The sequence below is a fragment of the Alligator sinensis genome, unplaced genomic scaffold, assembly GCF_000455745.1.
Source record: "Alligator sinensis unplaced genomic scaffold, ASM45574v1 scaffold886_1, whole genome shotgun sequence".
Lineage (NCBI taxonomy): Eukaryota > Metazoa > Chordata > Crocodylia > Alligatoridae > Alligator > Alligator sinensis.
In genome coordinates, this window is record NW_005842040.1 from 1809213 (window position 1) to 1835030 (window position 25818).

The 25818-nt window shown below is 55.7% G+C and overlaps 3 protein-coding genes and 1 pseudogene across 6 annotated transcripts in view; 1 reads left to right on the top strand and 3 right to left on the bottom strand.

The window, feature by feature from the left end:
- PNMT (phenylethanolamine N-methyltransferase) overlaps positions 1-10889 on the bottom strand; it is a 15647-nt gene extending 4758 nt beyond the window's left edge. Inside the window, exons 1-2 of one of the 4 annotated variants that reach the window (XM_025202946.1) lie at positions 10748-10889; positions 666-4237 (exon numbers count right to left, since the gene is read on the bottom strand). In XM_025202946.1, the coding sequence (XP_025058731.1) occupies positions 666-819 (154 nt within the window). In that variant the 5' untranslated portion in view covers positions 820-4237; positions 10748-10889. Of the gene's footprint in view, positions 1-665; positions 5320-10747 lie in introns of those variants that run through there. The other 3 variants (XM_025202947.1, XM_025202948.1, XM_006022548.3) reach the window with 3 other exon arrangements.
- LOC102370314 lies at positions 5462-7945 on the top strand (annotated as a pseudogene).
- Positions 10890-13461: 2572 nt separating the features above from the next.
- LOC102370545 (telethonin) lies at positions 13462-15673 on the bottom strand. Its single transcript, XM_006022549.2, has 2 exons — positions 15466-15673; positions 13462-14880 (listed from the first exon to the last, which is right to left on the bottom strand). The coding sequence occupies exons 1-2, from the start codon at positions 15612-15614 to the stop codon at positions 14460-14462; spliced, it is 570 nt and encodes a 189-aa protein (XP_006022611.1). The 5' UTR covers positions 15615-15673; the 3' UTR covers positions 13462-14459.
- A 3163-nt stretch (positions 15674-18836) lies between these two features.
- Positions 18837-23578, bottom strand: LOC102370793 (melanoregulin-like). The gene is made up of 5 exons (XM_006022550.3): positions 23243-23578; positions 21546-21708; positions 20618-20708; positions 19967-20130; positions 18837-19638 (listed from the first exon to the last, which is right to left on the bottom strand). The coding sequence occupies exons 1-5, from the start codon at positions 23311-23313 to the stop codon at positions 19399-19401; spliced, it is 729 nt and encodes a 242-aa protein (XP_006022612.1). The 5' UTR covers positions 23314-23578; the 3' UTR covers positions 18837-19398.
- Positions 23579-25818: the final 2240 nt, after the last annotated feature.

Below are 25818 nucleotides of genomic sequence, written 5' to 3' on the forward strand. Positions count from 1 at the left end.
GTCCCACAGGCTCCTTGTAGGCTAGATCTGCAAGACAAGGGACAAAGGTTGTAGAGCCAGGAGAGGTGGCAGCAGAGCAAGTGGTGGTGGGGTGAACAGGGATGGATCAAGTGGTGGAAGCCCAAGGTGGCTGCAGGGTGAGCTGGATTGTGTTGTACAGCTGTTGCTCACCCCTGCTCCTGATGGCCAGGTCCAACAGGGTGCCAGGGCCTTGGCTTCTTTGCAGGCGGTGCCCCCATTAGCTCTGTCCCCAAATTCCCTGGCCTGGCAGAAGCTGGCAGGCTGGATGGGACATCCCCTCAGGCTGGATCCAGTTTGTGTGTTGTACCTTTGACACCCCTGGTGTAATGGTTCCAGCCTGAGTGTAGGAGCCAAAACACTTAGATGCTACACCCCTGCTCTGATTGGGAACATGGTGCAGAGGTTAGAGCATGAGTTTGGCAGCCAGGACTCATGCGTCCCATTCCCATGCAAGCCATCACTTCTTTGACTGACTTAGTGGTGTCACCAGTCTGTTCTTCAGTTTCCCCAATGAGGAAAAAAGGAGATGTTCCCACTGTCCCACCTCCCGGCGCAGCCTGGTCATTGATGCTCGTAAAGCCCTTGGTCAAAGCAAGGACTGGGATAGGCTCATGCCTGCCCCACCACCCCTCTCAAACACTCACCTGTAGCAAAGGCCTCAGCGAGACATCGCAGCTTCCAAGGCACCACACAGTCCTCAGAGGTGAAATCAGCACGGGGGGGCATGTAGTTGTTCTGCAGGTAGGCACGGGGGTTGAACTTCTGGTAGCTCTCCCCAACGGCAGCAATGCTGCTCATGGCTGGCCACTTTGTGCCCCGGCTGGGGCCGAGGCAGCTGCCTTTATAGTCTCTTCCTCATGTGGCTCAGGGCGTCGCAATGTACTAATTGGGCCCAATCAAATTAGGGCCGCACGCACACCAGGATCTGGTGCTCCCTGCAGGGAGGATGGAAATCGATGCTATTTCTCTCGCTACCCACCCCCATGCCTCTACCCACAGCTCCAGTGCACAGGCCAGGGTGAGCTGGGAGGGAACCACGGCAGGGACCTGTAGGGAAGTTAATGAAGATATGTCCAGGGTGGGCAGATTAGTTTATCTCACACCGGATGATCATTTGCCAAGTGTATTGAAAGGCAACTTTATTGTGGCCGTCCATCCACCCTAACCAGGTTAGTGTCAGCGCCAGGGGCCGGGGCTCTGTTGGAAGAGCTGCCTCTCCAGACACAGCTCTCCAGCTGCTTCGGGCTTGGTTGGTAATTAGTACAATTTCTTTGCAAATGAATTGGATGCTTGTGAGAACGGGGGGGGTAGATTTTGCTAAGGCTGCTCTGTCCTGGCTCAGTGGCCCCCTCCCCTACTGCAAGCCCAGCCATGGTGTCCCCCACTCAGCTCTGCTGATGCCCCTCATTCCCAGTTACTATCCCTCTTGCCATCCCAGTCCTGGGATTCACCCCCAACAGTTTTGCTGATCCTCCTCAGTCCCTTCTGGTTGCCCCCTGACCCCTCAGCTCCATTGCTCCAGGCCACTCATGACCAGAAATTTCCACTGCCCCTAACCACCCGGTGGCTTTATGACAGCCCCAGATTCCAGCCTCCGTGCATCAAACACACCTGAGCCCAAATTCTGGCCTGTCTGCAGTGCCTTGCCCTACAGGAGTGCCTCCCTGTTTACACACATGGGACAAGCCCCTTGTCATTCTTCTGGGTCTCCTTAGTGCTGCCTGTACTGGGGCTGAGCTTGCAACTAGCACCACTCCCAGCACCAGTTCAGGGCACTGGGATCTGGTGCTGCCAGTGTGGGAGGGGGAAACCTGTCCCAGGGCCTTGCCTGCTTCTCCTCATCACTCTCAGCCTCCTAGCTCATTTCGGCCCCTGAAACAGGGAGGAACCCACAAATGCTCCTCTCCAATAATCCCATTGGGCAGCCCAATCTCCTTTGCAACCCCCCACCCCCAACCTTTTGCATTTGACGGGAAAGGGCTAATTGGACCAGCTGAATGCAAACCAAGACAGTAATGGAGTTAGCGGGGAGTGGAGGGGAGAGCCATGAGTGCCCTGTCAATTGTGGCTGTGAAATATCTCTGCGCAGCTAGATAACACGAGGCCTGGAACAGGTTATCAGCCCCACATGCTTTCAGGCTGTTTTGGAAAAGGCTTTTCAGCCCATAAATTATGTCAGCGAAAGGCCATTAAAAGGGAGCGATCCCAGCTGAGCCAGGCTTGGCAGGGGGTGAAAAATGCATTTTGATTAGCTAGTAGCTGGCTGTTTTGGGGCAGGGCCAGGGGTGGTTGCTTTCAGTGCTGTCTGTTGTGGGAGGAGGAGGCTACTGGGACAGGGATAGTCGAAGGTCCACCACCTCCTGCCACGTGAATTCACTGCTGAGGGAAGAGTCTGGATCTGCAGACCCCCAGAACTGTCTGCTAAACCACAGAGCTGGAGTTGCCATCCACTAACCCAGACCAGATGGAGTCAGCCGGTTCATGTTCTCCCTGGCCTGCTCAGTCTGTTATCTTCTTACTGAGGGCAGGAAGCCACTTGGAGTGGGTCTCTTTCAGTGGGGGCCAATCTTTTTTGCAGGAGTGTCACAAATTAGTCCTGTACCCTCCTCAAGTGCTACTCTGATCCCCTTCCTCTGCCTGACTTGCTGCTCTGCTTTCTGCTCCCTGCCCGGCTGTCCCTGACTGATCTGCTGCTCTGTTTTCTGCCTCTGTGTTGCCTGTCCACTCCCTGATCTGCTGCGTGCCACACACAAAGGCTGCCTGTGCCATTTGTGCCACAGGTTGGCCACCCCTGGTCTATACCATCTCTGATCAGGCTTGAGAGGACTGCCATGAACACACACTCTGCTCACTTTCTCCTTGGCAAATGCCAGGAGAGTGCCCCAGGGCCACCAGAAGAGCTGTGCATGGATTGGTGGCCATTGGCACACCCTAGACTTAGAGTAGCATGAGGCAAACCCCATGCAGCAGCTGTTTTCCATTGCATTGGGCTGCTACCTAGGGAGTGGGTGCTCCTGGCCGGGGTGGAGGTGTACACATGTGCCCTGAAGAAGCCCCTTGAGATTCCACAGCCCTTCCTGCCAGACCCCAGGTGTTGACTCCGGTGTCCCAGTAACAGCAACGTGATTAGACTGGACTCGGGCCTGCAGAGTAGTCTCCTGAGCCAGGCTGTAGTGTTCAAGCCATTGGCGAGATCCATGCCAGAGGTGGGTCTGTGAGGGGTTCCACTTGTAACTGCCTCCCTCTCCAAAACATCAGCCAGCCTTGGAAGAAAAGTGTTGGAAATGAGCTTTTTCAGGAAGAAAATGTAAACCTGAAGCCTGAAAGGAACAGGAGATTTCTGTGGACCTGGTAGAGAAATGGTCCGGTTGCTACTATCTCCCTTTCCCTTTCCCCTTCCTCAGAGCAGGACCTAGAGCCCCAGTGCCCAGTCCCCTACTGTAACTGCTAGTTTCACCTCTCCGACCTAGGACTAGAAGGCAGGAGTCTTGAATCCTAGCCTGCCTCTTCTACCACTAGATCTTTCCTCCTCCCAGAACTGGGTAGGGAACCCAGGTTTTCTAGCTCCCAGGTCCCTTTTTCCAGACATTAGTTCAGTGGTTTTCAACTTCTTTGGCCACAAGGCACCCCTCCATATCATTTGTGAACTGAGTGGCGTCCAATTTCAAAAACTAATCTATGTCTATTAGTGCTTACCTCCTTGCAGAGGGGCCAGGCTGTGGGCATAGGGGATTGCTCAGGCAGGAACAAACCTGAGCCTGCCCTTATCTGCTTATCTCCTCATACCTCCTTTATCATCTCACACTTTGAGACACCCTTCAAAGAATCTGGTAGTGCCCCTACAATGCTGTGGCACCCTGGTTAAGAATCGCCGCACTAGTTTCTACCCACCTTCTGGACGTAAATCCCCTGCACTGAGTCCTGAAGCTCTGAGCTGGAAATATGAGTCAGTCATGAGCTACAGCACCCCTTCGCCAGGGAGCCCTGTCATCCAGGGAAGCTCCATATACGCGCATGTGTGCATGTATACGCACGCATGCACACATACATATACTCACATGTTCCCTTCCAGTGTGGGAGGGCATTTTGGGTGTCCTAGTACATTCTATCCCAGCTGAGGGGATGTTTTCCACATGACGTCCCCAGGCAGAGCTCAGGATGCTCTTCATCTGTTCCCTGCAGAGCGTGGGGCCCCTTGCTCCCCAGCTGAGGGCTGCTGGATGAGGAACAGCAGGGTCAGGTTTCGGGATGAACTAATCCCCCAAGCCCAGCAAGCAGCAGGCCGTCAACTCCACAGCCCAGGCCAGGTGCCCAATCCAGCCCGTCAATGAGAAACCCAACCTGCCTTCACCACCCCCTCTCCCTCCTTCAGTTTTCCACGTGCTCCCACTTCCTTTTCATGGCCTGGCGTGCCTGGCTTATCTTCTCCTGGCCTTTGACTTAAGCCACGGGCGAGCTGAGTTTGGTGGGTCTCAGCCCCCAGAAGCTGCCCTACCACTGAGCACCTGGGCTTATCAGCTACCTTAGCAAGGTGTTCCCTAGGGGAGGTGTGGTATTGGCCCTAAGTGTGTTGGGGGGGAGAAGGGGGAGCCCTGGCACACAGGCATGGGGGTGAAGTGGGATAACAGGCATTTACAGCAGCAATGCCCCTTTGCAAACAACAGGGTGTAACACAGTGGGCAGCTGCTGGGTGTGCTGCCCTGTTAGGAGACCAGGGCTGTATGGCACCTGATCCCCTGCAGCCATGGATGGGGCTCTCAGCTCCCACTGATTCCACTCCTCTGTGTGTGCATCTGGACTGTACTGGGGCCCCGGGGTTAACAGTTGGCTCACTTCCTTTCAGCGCAGGTCTAGTTTTTAGCATTGAGAGCTACAGGGGAGAGCGGGTGGAGGGCTAGGAGTCAGGACTCCTGGGTTCTATTCTCTGCTCTGAATGGGGTGCAGGGTTGCTGTGTTAGAGCAGTGAGATTGGACTGGCTCAGGCCTCCTAGGTTCTGCCTGTGGCTTAGGGAAAGTAGTAGCATCTAGAGGATTAGGGGATGTTGGTGGGAAAGAAGTCTTGAGTTATTGCTGTGAGTAAAGAGAGGGGGAGCAGGGTAGGGGTTGGTAGCCAGGACTCCTGAGTTCTCCCTGTGTGCTGAGCAGAGCAGAGCAGAATGGCTCATGCTCTTAAAGGCAAAGGAACAGTCCTGCAAAGCTCCACAGTCCGGAGAGGCCCAGCATTAGCCCCTCGACTTTCCAAAGGCTGCATGAGGGAAGGGGCTAGCAAGAGTATAAATATTGACGTCTCATGGGAGCCCTAGTGGGGGTGGGGGGTTTCCAGTAACACACAGACTGAGGCAGTGTCCCGTGTCCGGAGCACTGGAGAGTGACTGTGCAGGACAGATATAGCCCCTTACGCCACAGGTATCAGAAATAGCAGCAGGGAGGCTATATATGCCCAGGCTGGGTAGCTGAATCCCACAGGCTGGAGGCGCACACACACCTGGCAGAGGAGCAGGCTCTGGACACAGCCATGTTTGGCAAAAGCGTGGTGCTGCGCAGCGCAGGGCTGCTGTCGGCAGCCGAGCTGGGCTGCCTGGTGCGGGAGGAGGACATGGGACGGAAGGAGTCCTTCCAGGCCGAGTGGAAGGACCTGTCGCTCTCCACCAGGCCCGAAAAGGGGTGAGTGATGGCATGGGCTCACCAAGTTGGGGGGCAGGGGGGAGGTACCAGCATCTCTGTGGCCCCCTCTTGGCCAAAGGCATCTCACTAACAGGGCTGAAGGGAGCCCTGGGAGCCTCTGTGGAGATGTGGCCTAGGGTTCAGAAGCAAAGTGTAGCCCTGCCTCAGCCCCTTCCATGATGCTCAGCCAGCCCCAGGGAGGGAGTCACATCCACTGGGCAGAGCACTGCACCTTGCTCTCAGTATCCCCCACAGCCTAGCCCAGCCCATCCCCCTGTGTCTGCCTCTTTCCCCTTGTTCCTGGGTAGACCCCCACCCTCTCCTCTCCCCTGGAGGTGGGAGTGGGGAATGGCAAGTATCACACCCCCTTTGTCCCCATCTCCCTGCCCCAGCACAGCTCTGCTACCTGCTGCCCCTGCCCTGGCACTGACAGTCACCGCTTTGGGTCCTGGGGTTCTTCTGGGTTCCCTGGCTTGGGGAAGGGGGTGGGGGAGGTTTGCCCCACTGGGCTGTGCCCACAGCTCCCTAATGCTGCCTCTTCCCTCCAGCTGCTCCCGGCGGGAGGTGAATGACCGGCACAAGGAGACATTCTGGCAGCAGCAGGAGACGCGCATCGTGGTGCAACGATCACCTTGGCAGGTGCTACGGCTGGGCCGCCTGGGTGGAGCCCTGGCCCCCGACACACCAGATACCAGCGGGTCCTGCCCCTGCCCATCTTCACGCCAACAGACCTGAGTGCTAAGGCCGAGCGGATGGCCACCCCACCCCAGCTGCGCAACATGCTGGACTTTGAGGAGGCACTGGCCAGGGGTACCCAGGCCAATGGGCTTTGCCCAAACAAGACGGGTGTGGCCGAGATCACCAAGGAGCTGCCCCCTGTCATCCAGCCCAGCCGGCCCAGCTTTGGCAAGGGCGGCCTGCCCTGCTCCCTGTCCCGCTCCATGTCCCAGGATGCCCAGAGGGGCTGAAGATCTGGGGGGCACCCCCAGCCAGAGGGCATCAGCTTCCAGCTAGGAAGAACTCTAGAGCTAGTGCTGCCTGCAGGCAGATGTGTCATCCTGTATGTGTTAGAGCTGTGTCTATGGAGGACCCTGGGTGGTTCCCTGGGTGCCAGGGTGAATTGTGCCCTGCTGCAGGCACAGGGCATTTTTCCCCAGGCGCCCTTTACCACGCTTTGCTGCTTTCCTTAGTTGCCAGGGGTTTTACGAGGTGGGGGGAGTCAGGCTAGGAGTCAGGCAAGGGGGCTGGGATCTGGCATGCTCAGCAAACCGTAGGGGCATGGTGCTATGGGGAGGCAGGGTTGGTAGTGGTTAGGGCAAGGTAAGGGGAGAGTGGATTCAGAAGCCTGGGTCTGTTCTGCATTCTGGGGTAGAAATAAGGTGATTAAAGGATTTCAGAGGACTCTTCCCAGATGTGTGTGGTTAAGTGGTTAGTGATGGGGTGGCTAGGAGCCAGGACTCCTGGGTTCTTGTCCCATATGTGGGAGAGGAGCATTGTCTAGTGGTTAAACTGGAAGGATCTTCAAGAGTTTTAGGTTCTCCACCCAGCTTTTCACCCAACTCCCCCTCAGGCACTCCCCCTGTCTATGACTCAATTTCCCCAGGGGTAAGCTGTGGGGATGCTCAGCTGCTCCATGTGAGTCAGGGGTTAACACTTGAGTCCCTTGGTGGGAGGGGAAGGTGCCAGGATCCCTGCTCTTGTGTCTCCCCATATGCAGGGGAGGTGGAGGAGATATTTCCCACCACCCACTGGCCCAACCTCAGTCTCTTCTTATGGGCCATGGGGTAAGGGCCCAAAAGACAGACACTCCCAGCTGGAGCAGGGCAGAGATGGCAATGGTATGTGAATGATGGTGAAGGGAAAACTAGGCCATGATTGGGGCAAGTGATAGGCCCCTGCAGGGAAGGACAGTGCAGCAGAGGCTCTTCCAGACCAGGCACGAGTGGGAAGGATGGAAATGCCAGTCCCCTCCATAGGCGAGGTTCCACTGACCGTGTAACCCATGGGGCAGGGAGCCCTTTAAAACCAGTCTGGTGGGGAGGAGCAGGTTAGGGCTGATGTGGATGCCGCTGAGATGGGTTGAGGTGGGAGGGGTACAGTAGGTGCTTAACGCAGGCTCATTCTGGGGGAAAGGGCCCTGCCTATTGTCACATCCATGGGTGGGGGTGTCTGTCCATGGAACTGGTTTTTATATTGCAATAAAATTCCAATATTGTATTGCACTAAAATTCTTTGTATAATAATAAACTTCCAAGTCCTTGCTCTGCTCATTCCTTAGAGACACGTGATCCCTGCTGTAACCAAGCAAGGGAAAGGGTTGGGTAGGGGCAGGTGCACCTCTGCACTGAGCATAACCCAAGCAGCCAGGTCTGGTCAGGGCTGGTGCCTGGCTCAGTTATAAACCCCCTGTTCCCCCTCCTGGTCAGAGCACAGACAGCTGTAGTATGGAAGGGCCCAGGGCTGTGCCTGACTCTCCCCACCCCATCACTTTGTTGAGGCTTTGGAAAAAAAGACAGAATTGGGCTGAGGTGAAAAAGCCATGCTGGCTGGGGGTGGGAGAACCTCCTTGAACCTGCTTCTGAAGCTGGGGAGAGAGCTGGGGGAGGAGTGAGATCTGTCCTGGCAGCCAGGAGATCCACAGGGCCTGGGATACTGGGAGCAGGGCTGGCTGGAACGCACTGTGGCCCAAGGAGAGTAAGGGGAGCCAGGGAAAGGCAGTGGAGTCCAGAGCACTTGTGGCTGGGGTCAGAGGAAGGTCGGGCTGCGGGGGCAGAGGGAGCAGCCACGTTCTGATAAGGGTGGCCCTGCCAGCTTGGTTTCTCTGGGGTTTCATCTGGCACAGCTGAAGTCTGTGCCAGAAGGAGCAACTACAGTCCTCATGTAGTTTCAGCACCATGAATTGTGTAACCAGAGCTTGGGAGACAGGACACCCGGGCTCCATACACAGGTTGGGAGAGAATCAAGTGCTTGGAGCCGGGGATTGGGAACCAGGACGCCTGGGTTCTGCACCCAGTTCAGCCCCTGCCCTGCCTCAGCCAGGTCAGCTCCCCTCACAGTGCCTCAGGTTCCTCCCGTTCTTTCTTGTTCTGTCACTGTTGCAAGACCTCTGTGGTACGAGACCTCCAGCTCCTCCCAAGATGGGCTGCAGCAGCCCAAAGGGCCCAATCCCTTTGAAAGGACACAGGCTGAGATGACTGTTGAGGCTGCAGCTGTGTGGGAGACAGTCACTCCCCAGCACATTGGCCCCAGGACCTCAGTATAGTCCCTGATGGGGAGCAGGGAAAAGCCCAGGCCTGGGGGGACTTACCAAGAGCAGGTCCTGCTGGGTAAGCTCTGCTGTTCTACACCTTCCCCTCTCATCTAAAGAGCCGGGCAAGGGCTGAGAAGCCCCCTCATGGCTCAGCTTCTGATCATCAACATGAAGGTTGTGGGTTCAAGTCCCATCTGGGATGAGATGCTGCTCTGGGGAAGTGAAGTTGCAGGGAGCCCTCTGCCCAGGGGCAAAGGGTGGGGGAGCTTGGTTGCCTTCTCAGCTGCTCCCCTCCCAGCCAGTGCATCTCTAACTCAGGTGAGCAGTTTTGTGGGTTGGTGTTGATAGGGGTGGCCCTGCCAGCTTGGTTTCTCTGGGGTTTCAGCTGGCAGCACTGCTCCCTGATTTATTAACAGCAGTGGGACAGGCCTGCTAGTCCCTATAACCCAGCTGCCTCTTATCTGCCCCTACAGCCTCCAGTAACAGGGCTCTGGCTGTCCCAGAATGCCCTGCTCAGAGGCAAAACTGCTGAATCTGCACCAAATATAGAGGGGGCTTTGAACCAAGGTCCTGATGCACAAGGCCTGGGGAATGGCAGACTTCAGTCTGTCAGGGGGCATCACCCACCTTGTACCCTGCTGCCCACCCCAGAAGCAGGGTAACCCAGGGGCAGACCAGCAGGGCTCCTTGTTTCCCTCTAGTGGCCAGTTTGCAGAAGAGCCGAGTGAACAGCTTGCCACTGGGCAACTCAGGGAGTGGGTCCTTCAGCTTGGAAGGGGGAGGTGGCTTTTTTTTTTTAGCAGCAGAGGCCCAGTCCTGGTGACATGAACTCCAGCTCTCCACCACCCAGGAGCCCAGCATGGAGGGGGGACGTAGATCCACTTGCTGGGCTACCAAGGCATGACTCAGGCCTTCCCCAGCTGGGGGCCCTGGATCCATAAGGAGACTCCAGCTCATCCCATCCACAATAGTCTGCTCTGCCTAAATATAACCCAGCCAGGCATCTGCTGTCCAAAGCAGTCCCCACAGGCTTGGCATCCTGCCATAGGCATGGGGGGTACTATGGGTGTAAACAGAAGCAGCTGGCAAGATAAGCACAGACCTGTGTGTGACACTGCCGACTGCCAGTCTGTTATTTTTAAAGGTGCCATGTCCTCTTCCCACAATTCCCTATGCAGCCTTGCTGTTAGATAACAGCACCGGGCCTACAACGTGCTCATAGGGCAGCTCAATCCAGGCAGCTCAATCCAGCCACGTGCCTGCAGGCAGGGACTGTAGAAGTGTCCCATTTCCCTCAGCTCTGCTGATGCCCTTCACTCCCAGCCCACAGCCCCCTGCTAGCCCAGCCCTGGGGTCATCATGGCTAGGCTAATAGCACTCTCAGCACTGAGCTCTCTTCTGCCCTGAGCACTGCTGATGCCCAGCCTCTGCTGGGCTGAGCCATGCAGTCACTAGTCACCCAGCACTGTCAGGCAAACAAACAGCCTTAGGACCATGCGGGGAGCCTGGGGTGCCTTCCACATGTGGGCCAGCTCACATGTCCAGTAGGGTCAGGGCAGTGCTGATGCCCACTGCAATCCCCTCTCTTTCTAGAGGCCACCACCTGCTCCTTTCCTAGAAACAGAACTATGCCAAGGCCATAAACAGTCTGTGTGAGGGTGTATCCCCATACAACCTCACACACCCATGCTGCAGGCAGGAGGGCAGAGCTAGTGCAAACAGTCAAAAAGCCCAAGACTGAATTGATTCAGTCTTTGCAGGTTAGTCTAAGCTGCAGAGGTTAAATTGAAACAGAAGTAAACACACATTTACCTTTGATTCTCGAAATGCAGCCATGTGCCTGCAGTGGCTCAGGCGAGAAGCTGGAAGCCACTAAAGCAGGCTCTCTGGCTGTGTGTTCACTACCTCTTCCTGCTGCCCCCAAGGTCTCTGGGATTTACAGTCCAGGCTCATAACAGTAGGACTCTGCAGGGTTGGTTGCTCATGGTCATGACTTCCTCTTCCTGCTTCTAGGTGCTTCTGGGATTTGTAGTCTACAGTTGCAGCCAGCAGTAAGTTTGAGCAGGGAAGGGGTGTTTAACCCCCTCTCCCTGGCCCCAGACCCCAGCTAGGGTTTGCCTGGGAGGGCAGTTCCCTCCACCTAGACTGGGCTGCATCTCCACCTGGGTTTGCCCCCCTGAACCTTCCTCACTAGCCAATCCTCACTGTTCCAGCTAGGAGCAGACAGCCCAGCCCAGGGTTGGAAAGCATGCTGGGATGCTGAGGAACTGTGATTTAACTTGAACAAGGAAGGGGTCTGGGACAGAAGTTTCATAAACCAGTTTGACCCAAATCAGTTAAATCTGATATACTACATTCAACCAGGTTTATTTTAAACCAGTTTCTGATCACTTAAAACAGTTTATGTGTAATTTTTGTCCCTAGACACCAGGACAGAACCTAGGAGTCCCTGCACTTAGCTCCCACCCCTGCTCTAGCCACTGGACTCCACTCCCCTCCCAACGCTGGGGCAGAATTGGCCAGGACAGTGTCCTGGGCTCTGTAGGAGGCAATGGTTCTGCCTCCCCTCACCCTCCCAGCCCTGTGCAGGGTGGGTTATGGGGGTTCTTGGGTTGGCATACCTGCCAGGGTGGGGGTGGGTGTTGCCACTGGCTGAGAAGACATGCATTAAGGACAGCAGTGAGGGCCAGGAAGAGCCTGGACCCAATAATGAGGCTGGATGGGCACCAGCAAAGCCAGCTGTCTGGCTTATGTAACTGCATCACCACCTGAATAATGGCAAATCCTGTATCTTGTCCGAGTGCCCAGCCCTGTGGAGGGAAGGGTGGAGGAGGGAGGTACAGGGAGACCAGGCACAGGCCTCAAGCCCCAGATTAGCTGTACTGTCCTGGCCTGAGCACACTGTTCCCTGGCTATGTGCCCCCTCCCTGGCCATCTGTTCCCAGCTCCCTGGCAGCCAGCCCTGCCCTGCTTGCCCTCCCAGCGCCCTTGGGACACAGCAGGGATGGAGAGACCAGTGCGTGGGGGCTCCCCAGAAAGGCTGTGCTGCCCATGGCTGGGAAGCATAAGGGGAAGAAGGGGGTCAATCCCCCCCTTCACCCCTGAGCTGAGGTCAGGAAGGCTAGGCCAGTTCCCCTCCCTCCCCCCAGCCCTGCACACACTGGGCATCACCCCATTCTCACCCCCCCAAACACACCTGGTTGTACCTTCCCCCCCACACATTGTGGGTTTCATCCTCCTCCCTGCCCCCATCACACCCTCTCCCTTAACACCCCCCCTGCCCCGCTCCATGACAAAGCTCTACTTGGTACTAAGTCCAGGCCTGGGTGGGTCATTTGGAGCTCTTCCGGGTTGGGGAGAGGTAGTGAAAAGGGTGGAACAGGATACCTGAGTTCCCTTATGCTGCCCCCCCCAAAGGTAGCAAACTACAGTCTGCCAGGGGAGCTGCCCTGGGGTCTCCAAGTGCTGGAAAGGTCCTGGAGGCAGCATGTCCCATACCTACCTCCTCCTTCCCAGCCCAGGGGAAGAAGGACAGCCCTAGTGCAGAGCCAAAGGGAAGGGGGCTTCTCTTCAGGGCATCTGCATGAAGAACAGGCCTCCAGGCCGGATCTTTGTGGGTCCTCAATACAACCTGATACTGCTCATTGTGAGGGCAGGAGGGGCTCTGACAGTTGGACCTAGGAGTCCTGCATCCCAACCCTGCCGAATAGCGCTGGACATACAGCTCTAAGCTGGAGCACCAAAGAGCAGGCATCAAAGAGGATAAAAGAGTAGCTTCTGGCAGCTGTTGCTGCAGCGCTCTTTCTACTCAGCTGGAAGACACCTGTGACCAGGTCCTACTGTCTCAGCCCTGTGCGAGGACATGGGCTTTGCTCATGCCTGTGCTATGCAGGAAACCACAGGGCTGTTGGCAAAGGACCCAACATCAATCCAAAGGGTCTGTTATGCCAGCAGGAGCCACCAGATTGTGCTGTACAAGATCTATGGCTTCCAAGATCTTTTCCAGGCTGTAGAACTGCTGGGTTGTCAGTCTGTGATGCACATCCCCCAGTGGGGTGCTGTAGCCAGCAGCGGGAGTTTGCTTTCTTCCTTCATCTCTGAGTGAAGTCAGTTCTAGGGGTTGAGTTTCTCCCTGGAAGCCAGGTGTGTGTGTAGGCTAAGACTGCTGGCCCAGTGGCTGGCTTGTGTGCTGAGACTAGGATGGTCCATATAGTAAACACAAGCAAGACACACCAAGGAACTACTCAGAGTCCACCTTGCTGATTCCTCCCCCCACTGGCAGGAAGGAGGTGGCAGAGTCTCAACATTTGCTGCTGTCCAGCTAAGGGGGAGGGGGTCAGGTTCCCCAGGGGAAGTTCTGGGTTCCCCACTCCTAAGACATCCGTGTCCTGCCTCTGTGCATGAAGTCCCAGTGGCAAAGGGGCCAGGTGCTGGAAGTGTTTGCCTGGCCTGCCTGGGTTTTGATCCTTCTGGGGTGTGTCCCCAACCCAGAGCAGGTCCCACAGTGAAACAGAAGGACTCACTCAGCCTTTTCTTATTTTATTATTCAATGAGACTCATAGAATGTGATCCTGGATGGAAACAGGGGAAAACAATGAACAACAGAGACATGTGCAGCAGGTTCCTCCCCAGAATCAAAAGCTGCTGGAAGGAGCACCAAGCTCACCCACTTTCTGCCCTCTGGAGCCTCTCTCCTTAGTGCTGCAGTGAGCCCTGTATCCCAGCTCACCCCTACCTCTGAACCCTTTGACCTCCTCCAGTACCCTTAGCTACCCCACCCTACGGCAGTAAAAGCAGCCTCTGTTCTGCCCAGGGGAATTCACTCCATCCAAAAGAAAGGCTCCAGTTTAGGAAGGGGGAGGTGATCCTAGTGACACAGCAGGTCAGGAGCACAGCAGGGAAGAGGAGTCCTATCAGCCTCTCCAACTACTGGACAGCACTCCCTTCCCAACAGCCACTCACTCTCTTCTGACTCAGGCACCTGCTCTAGCCATTAGCCTGTATTGCCTTCACCAGGCTGAGGCTAGAACCCAAGGGTCCCAATTCCCAGCTTCCCCCGGCTCCAAATACCAACACACACTCCTCTCACTGTCCAGGCTTGCAATCAACTGCTCCAAACACTAGCCCTCACCTAGCTGGGGGCCCAAGAGCAGTAATGTCTCTTGGAAAGGTCCCCTGCTCCATGAAGCTAAATCTATCAGCCATTGTGACAGCTGATTGACAACCCCTCCAGGAAGACAGTCTTTAAAGAGACAGCCTGATTATATGAGCAATCATTGGCATGCAAGGTGTCAGACAAACTTGGCATGGTCCCTGCCCCAAAGAGCATACAGTCTAACTCAACAAGCCTAATGCAGCCATGGCATAGCCTCACTGAGCTCACACTAGGGATGGATTTGCTCCACAACGGGCCTGTCTAATAACCATGTGTCCCAGCACACTAGGGCCTGTGGGTATTTCTCATGCAGAGGGAGCCATAAACTGGGAAAACAGAGCCCTAAAGGAAAGTCTATGTACCAGATCCTCAGCCCCTCTGGGCCTCCTGGGACAGGGAGCGGGACAGGGAGCGGGGCAGGCCACCCTTGCCAAAGCTGGGCCGGCTGGGTGGGATGACAGGAGGCAGCTCCTTGGTGATCTCGGCCACGGCTGTCTTGTCTGGGCAAAGCCCATTGGCCTGGGTACCCCCGGCCAGCGCCTCCTCGAAGTCCAGCATATCATGCAGCTGGGGAGGGGTGGCCATCCGCTCGGCCTTGGCACTCAGGTCTGTTGGCGTGAAGATGGGCAGGGGCAGGACCCGCTGGTATGGCAGGTGGTACTGGGCCAGGGGCTCACCCAGGCGGCCCAGCCGTAGCACCTGCCAAGGTGACCGCTGCACCACGATGCGCGTCTCCTGCTGCTGCCAGAATGTCTCCTTGTGCTGGTCATCCACCTCCTGCCGGGAGCAGCTGAGGGGAGGGGGCAGCATTAGGGAGCTGTGGGCACAGCCCAGCAGGGCATGCCCCCCCACACACACACACTTCCCCAAGCCAGGGAACCCAGACAAGTCCCAGGACCCAAAGTGGTGACTGTCAGTGCCAGGGAAGGAGCAGACACTTAGATCCTTTCTGCCCCCAGCTGAGCAGGTGGCAGAGCTGTGCTGGGGCAGGGAGATGGGGCCAAACTGGATATGAACCTCCCCATTCCCCCTCCCACTTGGGAGGTGGTGCACCTCCTGGAGTGGGGAGAGGCCAAAGGCCTGCCAAGGAACAAGGGGAAAGAGGCAGACACAGGGGGCTGGGCTGGGGGAGATGCTGAGCACTGGGCACTGCTCTGCCCAGGGGCCATGACCCTCTGCCTATGACTATCTGGGCACCTTGGAGGGGCTGAGGCAGGGCCACACATTGCTCCAGGACCCTTGGCCCCATTTCCACAAAGGGTCCCAGGCTTCCCTTCAGCCCTGTTGGCAAGATGCCTTTGGCCAAGAAGGGGCTGCAGCAATGCTGGTGCCCACCCCCCAAACCTGGGGAGCCTGTTTCATCATCATCACTCACCGCTCTTCGGGCCTGGTGAAGAGCGACAGGTCCTTCCACTCGGCCTGGAAGGACTCCTTCCGTCCCATGTCCTCCTCCTGCACCAGGCAACCCAGCTCAGCTGCCGACAGCAGCCCTGCACTGCGCAGCACCACGCTCTTGCCAAACATGGCTGTGTCCAGAGCCTGCTCCTCTGGCAGGTGTGTGTGTGCCTCAGCCTGTGGGATTTGGCTGCCCAGGCTGGGCATATATAGCCTCCCCACTGCTATTTCAGGAGGTGTCACTGGCACAGCATGTACATGTTGCATGGACTGAAGCCAAGGCCCCCTTGGCACGAGCAGGTGCTTGGGGGAAATGTGTGATGATGCATGCCTGCATATGTGTGTGTGTGTGTGTGTGTGTGTGTGTGTGTGCATGTCACACTGGTCTGTGGGAAGATTCCAGCAAGTTCCTGCTCCTAGACATTTTCTCTGCACCTCTCCTATCCCATGAGTTGGGGTAGACAGCAGTCCCACATGGGTCTCTTCCCTCCAGCAGGGCTGGAGCATGGACCAGGGATGTCCTCACTGCCTGGCACTCACTGACCCCTTGATGCCATCCATCAGGAACACCTGGGTTAGCCCAGAACACCAGCCATTCTGTTAACAGCCCTGCTTGACCCCAGGCCCAGACCCCACTCACTCCCAGGCCCAGTGTTGCCCTAGCTGCCCAGGATTTCTGCTTTCCACTGCCCTGGCACAGGCCATCCATGGGGCAGATCCCAGCTCCTCCCTCAACACCAAAATGGGGTGCAAACAATGTTTGTCAGGAGAAGATGCTTGATCCCCGTAACCCTGTCTGCCCCTGTCACTCCCCCCACAGGTCAAAGCCATCAGGCTGCCATGTCCAAACCGCAACCAAGGTTGGGAGGAGAGTGTGAAAGCAGTGCATGTGAATGAATGCTGGAGGGTGCAGGGCAGCTGTTGCTGCACTTGTGCTTCCAAAATCCCCTTTAATCCCATGGGCTGCAGGCTGATCCCTATGGAAATGCACCCACTGACTGGCCCAGCCCATCAGCTGATTTTCCACTCATGGGGTAAAAGAGTTCCAAGACCTGCCTGAAAGCCTGATTATATAGCAAGGCCGCTGGCTGGCCCTTTCCCCACAAAGTGGTGCTAAGTTACATCCCATCCCCTGTGCAGAAGCAGCTGCCACCTCACTTCCCGGCTCTTCCCTCAGAGTTCCCCAGGGACCAATGCTGAGCACATCAGCAGTGCAACTGGCAGCCATCCATTTCAGCCCTAGGCTTTCTGGTCAAGAGTGGGGCCCATGCAGAACCTACTGCCATAAGGTAAACCCTGCCTGTAAGCACACACATGTGCATGTGCACCTGCCTGTGGAGGGAGAGGTGGAACTGGGACAGGCTGGCAGGGATCTCAGTTCATGCATCCTCCACATTCCCCCAGCCTGTCCCTGCTGTTAATAAGAAGCAAGGGCATTGAGACCTGAGCTCCGTGGTGCTGAGCCAAGTAAAAGTCCTCCAAGCCCACAGCACAGCAGCTGGATGGAGCAGCACCTGGGCTCATACTCACAGGGGCCATTCAGCTCCTGGCCACTACATGAAGAGCCCCGTGCCCAGCTCTGACATGCTGGGGGTGGGGGTGGAACTAGGAGCCAGAGGGGTTGTGGCAAGGACAGGCCAGCTAATGCACCTCGTTAAGCAGGACTGGACTGGAGCTGAGGGCCATCTGTAGCTGAGCTGGGTCAGGCACAGTGTCACATTGACCACAGGGCTGGGGAACATGATAAGCACCCAGCTGAGCAGACCCTGCCTCTTCTCAATTCCCAGTGCCCTCAGGAAGGACCCCTTTGCCAAGTGGTTGGTGCCCAGCCTGGCCTCATCTGCCCCCTCCACCTCCTCCTGATCTCACAGCTGCTTTGTGGCCCAAGGGCTGCGGCCCAGCCTGCTTCCCGAGGCTCTTGCCCACAGCATGAATGATTTTTCTCAGGCCAGGGGGGGCAAGCTGCTGTTTGTGATCTCAACTGGCTGCCTTCCAGATAGTGTCCCCCCATCCCTTGCCAAAATAGAGGACCCCCCCCTCCATTGCTGCTAAACCAAGCAGACAATGCCCCCCCACACACACACACACTGCCCTCATCACAGAGACCTATAGCAGAGCTGTGTAGAATGCCCCCCCAATCCCCCGTGCAATCCAGCCATAGCCTAGTAAGGGAGTCTTTTGCTTTGAAACTCTAGTTGCATTGGCAGCAATCGAGGGAGATGAGGGGACAGTAAACAAACTGATTTAGAGACTTGTTAACTGCTAACAGGTCCCTGGAGCCAAGATGAGTGGGATGGGGGGTGGAGTGCGCGGGGAGGGGGCAGGCTGATTAGAACTGAGCCCATCTAAATCCCCTGGCTCGGAGACATCAACTGATGCCAGCCTATGGCGTTGCTGCCAGCTCTGGCTGCCCCTCTGGTTCCATTTGCTCCTGGGCCTTTTCTGTGGCTAATCCCTGTTGGGCTCCAGTGAGAGGAAATGTGAAGGGATGGGGGGTAGGAAGGCGAGCTTTTTCCAGGCTCTTTATGCACATGGGCAGTGGATGGCTCCAATACCCTCTTTGAACCCTCACAGCTGAGGTTTACTGACAACATACAACAGGTGGGGGAAATATAGCAAAGGGGGTATCAGAGGCAGGACGGCTGTACTGCAAAGCTCTATAGCCCCAGAAGAGGAGAGTAGGCAGACACCTGGGTCGGCCGGAAAGGGCATGGACTGTGCTGGGAGGCAGACTGAACCCAGAACAGCCTTGGCATAACTTTGGTGGGGAAGGACATAAACCAGGGCCAGAAGATTCAAGGAGCTGCCTTAGTAAGAAATGGCAGAGTTGGGGCAGATGGGTGGAGGGCAAGAGAAGGTGGCTGGGAAAGGACTGTCATGGTAGAGGTAGAGGTAGGGACAGGTGATTGATTTGGCATCTGAAAAAGCCATGAGGTCCCCTGGAGAAATGATGAAAAACTCAGGAATAAAACCCCCAGGGATTATTTTCCTGGTGTGAACAGCAGACCTGGGGAACCAGCAAACCTTACCACTTTAGGTAGCTTAATAGAATGGTGCCTGCCTCCACCTTGTCCAGTTCAATACATGTGCCAGCCCTTAGTCCAGCTGCAGTCACCTATCCTACTTCATGGGTGTGACTGTCCCTTGCAGGTAACACCTACCATTATGCTTCAGGAATGGGGCAAGGCCTCCTGCAAGCTGCAGGTCACTGGCAGAACGACCTCTCCCATACAAGAGCAGAGTCTCCACCTCTGCTCCCAGTAACGCCAGTACAAGTCACTACAGGCCATTTTGGCTTGGACTGGGGCTGCTGAGTGCTGATAACCCAAAGAATCAACACCAACAAGAAAGGAAGGTTCAAAGCTTTTATCCGGTCACTGCTGCACCCTGGCTAAGATGTTCTTCACTTCCAAAACAGCTATTGACAGCCAGCTGGCTCATTCCACCCCAGAAGTAGCTGCATTTCAGTGCTAGCAGGGGCCAGCAGTGAACCTGTTGCACTGAATTTTTTGATGGGTTTGGCTGTGCTGGAGGAAGGCTGGGTGGGGAGATCCTAACCTTCTCCAACCAACAAGCACCCTGGGCAACCACCTCCCAGTTTCCAAGGAGCTCTCCCACTCTCCAATTTAGCAGGATGGGAAAGTGCAAGGTGGTCATGCTCTTCCCTCCCTCCCCCCCAGCACCTGCTGACTGACAACCACAAAATTGGGATCTGCAGGGCTGGGAGGGGGGATCATTGTGCGGGGGGAATCTGTGCATGGGGAGAGGGCAGGAGAGGGTCTGAGCTGCCATCTGGCCCCTTTGCAGCTGGAGGGGCACTCACCACTCCTTGCCGGGCACCCTGCCACAGTAGGATCTGAGGTGACAGCTCTCAGCCTCAGCCATAATGCCCACTGCTGCCCACACACAGGCCTCACTCCATCAGCGTGGCCAGCAGGGTGTCTTCATCCACCTCCTCAGCCATCTCCTCCTCCTCCTCTTCTTCCTCCTCCACCTCCTTGGGCAGCTCAGGCCCTGGGCTTAGCGTCACCAAGATGGCCTCCTCACTGAGGGGCTCCTCCTCACTGTGTGGGGCCTCGTCTTCCTCCAGTGGGTAATAGCGCCGGGCCGCAGAGAGAAAGTCATCACCAACGTCGAGGACAACGAGCCGGTCCTGGCGAGGGCAACACAGCGAGGGTGGCAGAGGGCAGAGCAGGGGCTGCAGGGCACTGTGGAGCCCAGGCAACAGGGGGGCCAAGATCTAACGGGAGCTGGTGGCGGGCAGGGCTGGCTGTATGGGCCCAGCCAGGCTGCCCACAGTGATGACTCGGGATCCCCCTGCACCCCCAAGGGGATTTAGAGCAGGGATGGCAGTGAAGACAGGGGGGTCCCAGCTTTCCAGCTACTCCCAAGAGTCAGGGCAGGGGGGGTGGAAGCATCAGCCATTTGGTTAGCTTCTCCCCTCCAAGCCTCGAGGAGCAGCCCCCTCCCCACGCACATACCAGGACAAAGAGGTATCTCTCCGGGGGGCTGCAGTGGCGGTCAAAGAGGCTGGTCTCTGTGGCCAGTGTGGTGAGCAGGGCACGGGCTTGCTGTGGGTGACGCAGGGAGCTGTAGGACATGGTGGAGGTGACGGTGAGCAGGCCATCTGCCTCGGCGCTGAACCCTGCCCGGTTGGGAGGAGAGAGGGCCCCTGTTAGCACCGTGCAGCGTATCAGGGAGGTAAAAACCTTCTTCTACCACCAGCTGGAAGGGGCTCAAATGCCACTGGCAGACCATACCTCTCCCTAGGTTCTGCCCTCTGTCTGGACCAAGCTCTCTACAGAGGTGGCACCCAGGAAAGGGAGGGCAAGGACAACCCTCTGCTGGAAGTATTGCCCATGCACACCTCTACCATGCTCCTCATCCTAACCCTCCATCCCCTCAACCATCAAGGGGTCATGCTGGCATCCCAGGGGCCTAGCACAGGGCATGGATGAGGAGAGGATGACCCCCAGCCCAAAGGGCTACCTTCTGGGAGCAAAGGCACAGCCCAGCCCAGCCCATGTGCACCACGGCTTCAGGGGGTGCCCTAACTACTGGCATCTGAATCAGGAGGGAGGGCAGAGCTGTCCAGCTGCCCCCAGCTCCCTTGACCAAGCTTGTGTCCATACCTAAGGCCTCCAGGATGTGCTTCCACCGGTCCTTCACCTCGCGGCGGATCTGCCGGTGGGCACTGATGTCAAAGCTCAGGCGCCGGTACCCCTGCAGCAGAGGGGGACAGAGCTGAGTGTCAGACTACAGCGCCCTCTCCACATGGCAAACCTCACCTACTGCCTTCTCTATCCAGCAACAACTGCCAGGTGATGGCCCCACACACTAGGAAACCCATGGGAGGTGGATGGGACAGTGATGCTTTGGAGAGCATATCCAGTGGTTACAGAAGGGGGTGTGGAGCAGGGGGTTGCATCCTGTCTTTAGGAGCAGCATGGTGTCCAGCAAGTTAGAACAGGAGGGATGGGTCTGGGAATCAGCTGGGTTGCATCCAGTGTCATTGAGCAAGGACAGCCGAGTGCTGGGACTCCTGGCATCTAACCCCAGCTCTTACTCTGCTGTGTGAGAAGCCACAGTGCTTCCATGCCTCAGTTTTCCCACTTGGAAAAGAGAGGCATAGAGAAGGCCAAAACACTCCAGTGCTCTGGAGATGCAGCAGTTTGGGCAAGACCCCATGGATCCCACCACAGTCCTTCCCCCTGGCCTTATTTCTTCTCTCACAGCCACTTTTTGGTGGGAAAATTATTGTTTAGTGTGCTCCAGCAGCACCTACAAGGCTAAATAGAGCCTCAGAGCCCCACTGTGCTGGAAGCTGCACACAGAGTGAGGGCAAGCGCCCGCCCTGAGCTCATAACCTGCAGGTTGAGGAGGGGGGAAACCCAAGAGTGACTTGCACCAGGCCATATCCCCCAGAAATAGAACCCCGAAATCCTGCCCAGGTCCAGTACCAAGCACACAGGCAGAGAATGAATGATCTCCCACAGGAGATACAGGCAAGTCCCACAGCCTGGGGGAGGGCCCCAGACAGATGGGGGTAGGGGCACCGACCTCTGACCCCCGGCGAAGCTTGGCCCGCTTCTGCAGCAGGTTGTAGAGCTCCCGGTCATCATCCCGCTCCATGTGGGTGGCATCCACGGGCTCGTTCCACAGGTTGGTGGCCTCAGCCCGTTTGCGCTTCACCAGCTGGTTGAAGTACTGGAGCGTCTCACTCCTACGAAAGGAGAGACCCCATCACTGCCATGGCCTACATCCATCCCCCCCACCCTGCTCCTGCCCCATCCTTGGGGCTGGGACTGAGCTTCCACACACAGGAATGCACACAATCCTGAGGCTAGTGGCTGGAATGACCTAGCTCCAGGGCAAGTGGGGGCCACTGTCACCCAGCAGAGCAGGGAACAAGGAACCATCAGGCACATAGTATAGTAATAACTCTCTGGTAAAGGGATTGCAAATGGTTAATGCAGTCAACAGATGATTAAGTTAGGGGCATGAAGAGCATGTGTAGTGGAAAGCTATACACCTGTCCAGGTAGGGGTGCTGTAGATGCGTATAAGCCCATCCAGTAGGGGCACATTCATTGAACTCAGCCCCCTGCTCCTAATCAGAGTTAAAAACCAAGGAGAAAAAGAGCCCCTCTCCTACAATTAATTGCCCCAGTGTTGTGTGCCCTGGGGAAAGAATACCCAGGCTTGAGTGGGCAGGAAGTGGGGCGAGTGCTCCAAGAGTCACTCCATAACCCACACATCTGAAGGACAAGCAGGGAGGGAGCACTGAGGTGGCAGGGGCCTGGCACAGAGTCTCAGCAAGAGAGGGCAGCTAGAGGTGGGCAGCAGGGGTATTTCAGACTGAGGTACCCTAAACTGGGAAGCTCTGGCACCAGGGGTTTTGGAAGGGGAGCCCATTTTGATGTTTATAGGGAATCCCTGATTTGCCTTCCAGCCAGCCATGGGGGTGCTGGGGGGTGGGGAAGGGGAGCAGATAGCAATTTCAGGTGTATTATTTCTCCATCATTGGGGTGCATTATGACTAGCTCCCTTCTGGTTATCCAGAACCCCTTACCCACAAAGGAGGGAGGGGGGAAAAAAGACCATTTACAGCTTATGCTGCCATGGGCACCCATCTCCCAGGGACTTTAGTACCTTCCACAACTTGCATGTTAGCACCTGTTCGGACCCCACATCTTTTTTTCTCATGGGACTATGAAGGCTTCACACCAAATATTTCACACCAGGGTCATGGAAATCGGGCTGACGGGTGGAGCGCTGCATAGTGTTCAGCATGCTGCAACAAACACTATTCTACAACCAGTTCAGTACAGGTGATGAAAGAGAAAATGTGCTAGTCTCCTGTGGGATGGTTGGGAGCTGCAATAGAGGCAGGCTATAATTAGTCTAGATGAGTTCCAGCCAGGAAAGGTGCCCTACTCTTGCCAAAAGCCAGGACCCCTGGAGACAAACTTGTATGACAGACACCAAATTCACACACCTGAGAACAGAGAGTAGCTTCATGCTTGTAGCCCTGCTTAGCACCCATTCCTACCACAATCATCCTCCCTGTAGGATCTTAAACAAGCCACTTCCTCTCCCTGTGCCTCAGTTCCCCCTTCTTTACAAGCAAAATAATCTTGCCTTTCTCATCCACTTCTTCAAAGAATGGCCTGCCTCACTTAGTACCCAGTATAGAGCCTCCATGCTCAGCCAGTCCTAGATGCTACACTGAGAAATAAATAATAATAATACTAATACCTGATGAGTGGATTTTTTTCTGGCTCCTCTTGTCTGCAGCAACAGCAGAAGAGTTGCAGACAAACATCCATGTTCCTCGCTTTTAAAAGATACTAATATAAACCTTCTCCTGGCTGCATGCAGCCACTGGCTAAAATCAAAAGGAAGAGCCACGAAAGAAAAAGTGTCATCAATAATATGTGCATTTGATCGCACAGAACTTTGTTTTCCTTCTGCAGGGAAACTGCTCTGAAAAAGAGCAGCTGGGAAGTTCAGTAGTTTCCTTATTCACAAGTAAGTCATAAGCTGCAATCATGTGAGAGCCCCCTCACTCAGGCTCCCAGCCTGGAGCAATAAGCACAGGAGGCCTCTCGGAGAATGGACTCCCTATCTCTGCAGTGCTTGAGGTCATGGAGTGATGTAAGTGGGCTTGTTTTTTCTCCCACAAAGACAGCACATGGTTTGGAGCACTTCTAAGGCAGCCTAGACCCAGCGTGGGAAGGCAGAGGTTGGGATGGGCTGGACTGATTCTGGGGGAGATGACCCCTGAGTATTGCAGATGGCTCTTGGGTGAAAGTGGTCAGGCTTCATGAAAAGGGGGTGATTTAAGCTCAGAACCACCAAGATGGACAGTCTTGAGGTTGACAGGGACATTCTGTCGGAGATGTCAACTGGACCCCTTTCACCAAAATCACTCCCCCCCAGCCCCCACCCATAATCTGCTTCTGAATATACTCCAAATAACTTGCATTGAATGCTTGTACAATAGCAATCAGGCAGCCTTTGTTTTCTCCTCTGCCCTGCAAAGGTAGCAGCCTCCCCAGAGACAAATAGGGGGTCAAAAGGCACAAACTGGCTTTGATCATTGACTCTGCTTGGTTTTTCTCCTGGGATTTCACAAAAGAACAAGCTACTGCCTTTCTCTGCCACCGAGGCCTATGGTATGACACGGGATAAGTTGACCTTTCTCACCACCTTTTGTATAGACATAACTGCCCCCATGATGGGTACAGCCTGCACTGTGTGATCAGAGCCATTATTCTAGGCTCCTGTGTGCTATACGCTCTGCTGTCCAGTGGGAGAACACAGGAGGAGGATGTGTAGGATATGCTGGACAGAAAGATGCGCACACAGCTATAGGTGTGTCCAGGCTCCCCTACCTGTGCCATCAGCACCCCCTGTGAGCAGTAGGTCATACTCCAGCTTGGCTGTTCAGATGGTGGCTGGGCCTGGTGGTTAGTAATGGCCTCATTAGACTAGGCTTGGCCCGTACAACATGGGCTTCACATTTTACTAGATAATTAAAAGACCTGGCACTGGGAAAGGGCTGAAGCTCTGCTGATCCCCACAACCCAACCCACAAGGAATTCATGCCATTTATGGACTGGGCTATTTGCAGGCAGTCTCTGCTTTATCAACACCAGACATGTTGGCTACAAGCAGAAAAGTCCCGACTGTTCTGGCATTGAGGGGAGCACACGTCAAGGACAGGCTCTCATGTGCCCCCAGGACAGGGAAGGTGGAGACAGATGGATTTTGCTACCATGTTCAGCTGAACCCGCTTCCTTGAATCGCTGCTGATTTTGCAAGGCTTGGGGCTTTGCTTTGTTTAAAAGAAAAGCATGAGGTAATGGGCCAAACATAGCCTTGGTGTATGCAGAAGCAGTTCCAAAAGCTTTGAGGGAATGAGGCAAGGATGTGACTGCTATGGAGAAAGGGAGAGGGTCTGACTCATCACCCTTGTTAGCTGCAGCAGCAAGGACAGTACAAGCCCTGGAGAAGACCACACTGTATCCCTCATAATACTGGAGAAAGGTGAGGGAGAACAGGATACCTTGATACAGATGAGAAAGCAGACACAGAGAAGGAAAGGGATTTGTCCAGAGTTACATGGCACAGCTGGGGCTGGATACTCAGCACAGCTGTAACCACTGGATTTGGGTGCCTGTGGTGCAAAGCACCACGCTGAGGGGCATTCCCCCCCTGCTTTTACTTACTGCTACACAGTGAAGACCAGCAGCTGGCAGCTACTTACCTGCAGATGATTCCTGCAAATTAACTTGGTGCACAGGGACAGTCCTGCTGGACTGAATGCATTAGATCAAGCCTGGCTAGTACATGGCTGGGAGAGCACCTGGGACTCCTAAGTGCTATAGGCAGCACTGTCTTCATCACTGTGCATCCTCCAACCCCAGCAATGCAGAGCACTTAAACAGAGCTGGCCATCTGACTCCTATTAGGGCTCTTCAGTTTAAGTTTGGCTTTGCTGAGCTACCAGTGACTGTACACATGCTGAGGGGTTGCAGCACAAACACTGGGGCACAGAAACAAGTCTCTTCTCGTTAAGGTTTTTATTTGATCAAGTTACAAAGGTTGCAGGCAGAAGGCAACAGGTTGTTAAAGTGACCAGCTCTTTCTGCCAGGTCCCCTGGAGACGTGGAAGACCAGTACATACACGAGAACCACAAACCCTAGGAAGACACACTGCACAGGTGGCCATGTAGAGGAATGTCTACCATTCCCACAGCACTGAAAGGTAGGGGAGATAGTGCAAAACCTTCCCATCCCCCCCCCCCCCCCCCACCACAACCTCTACC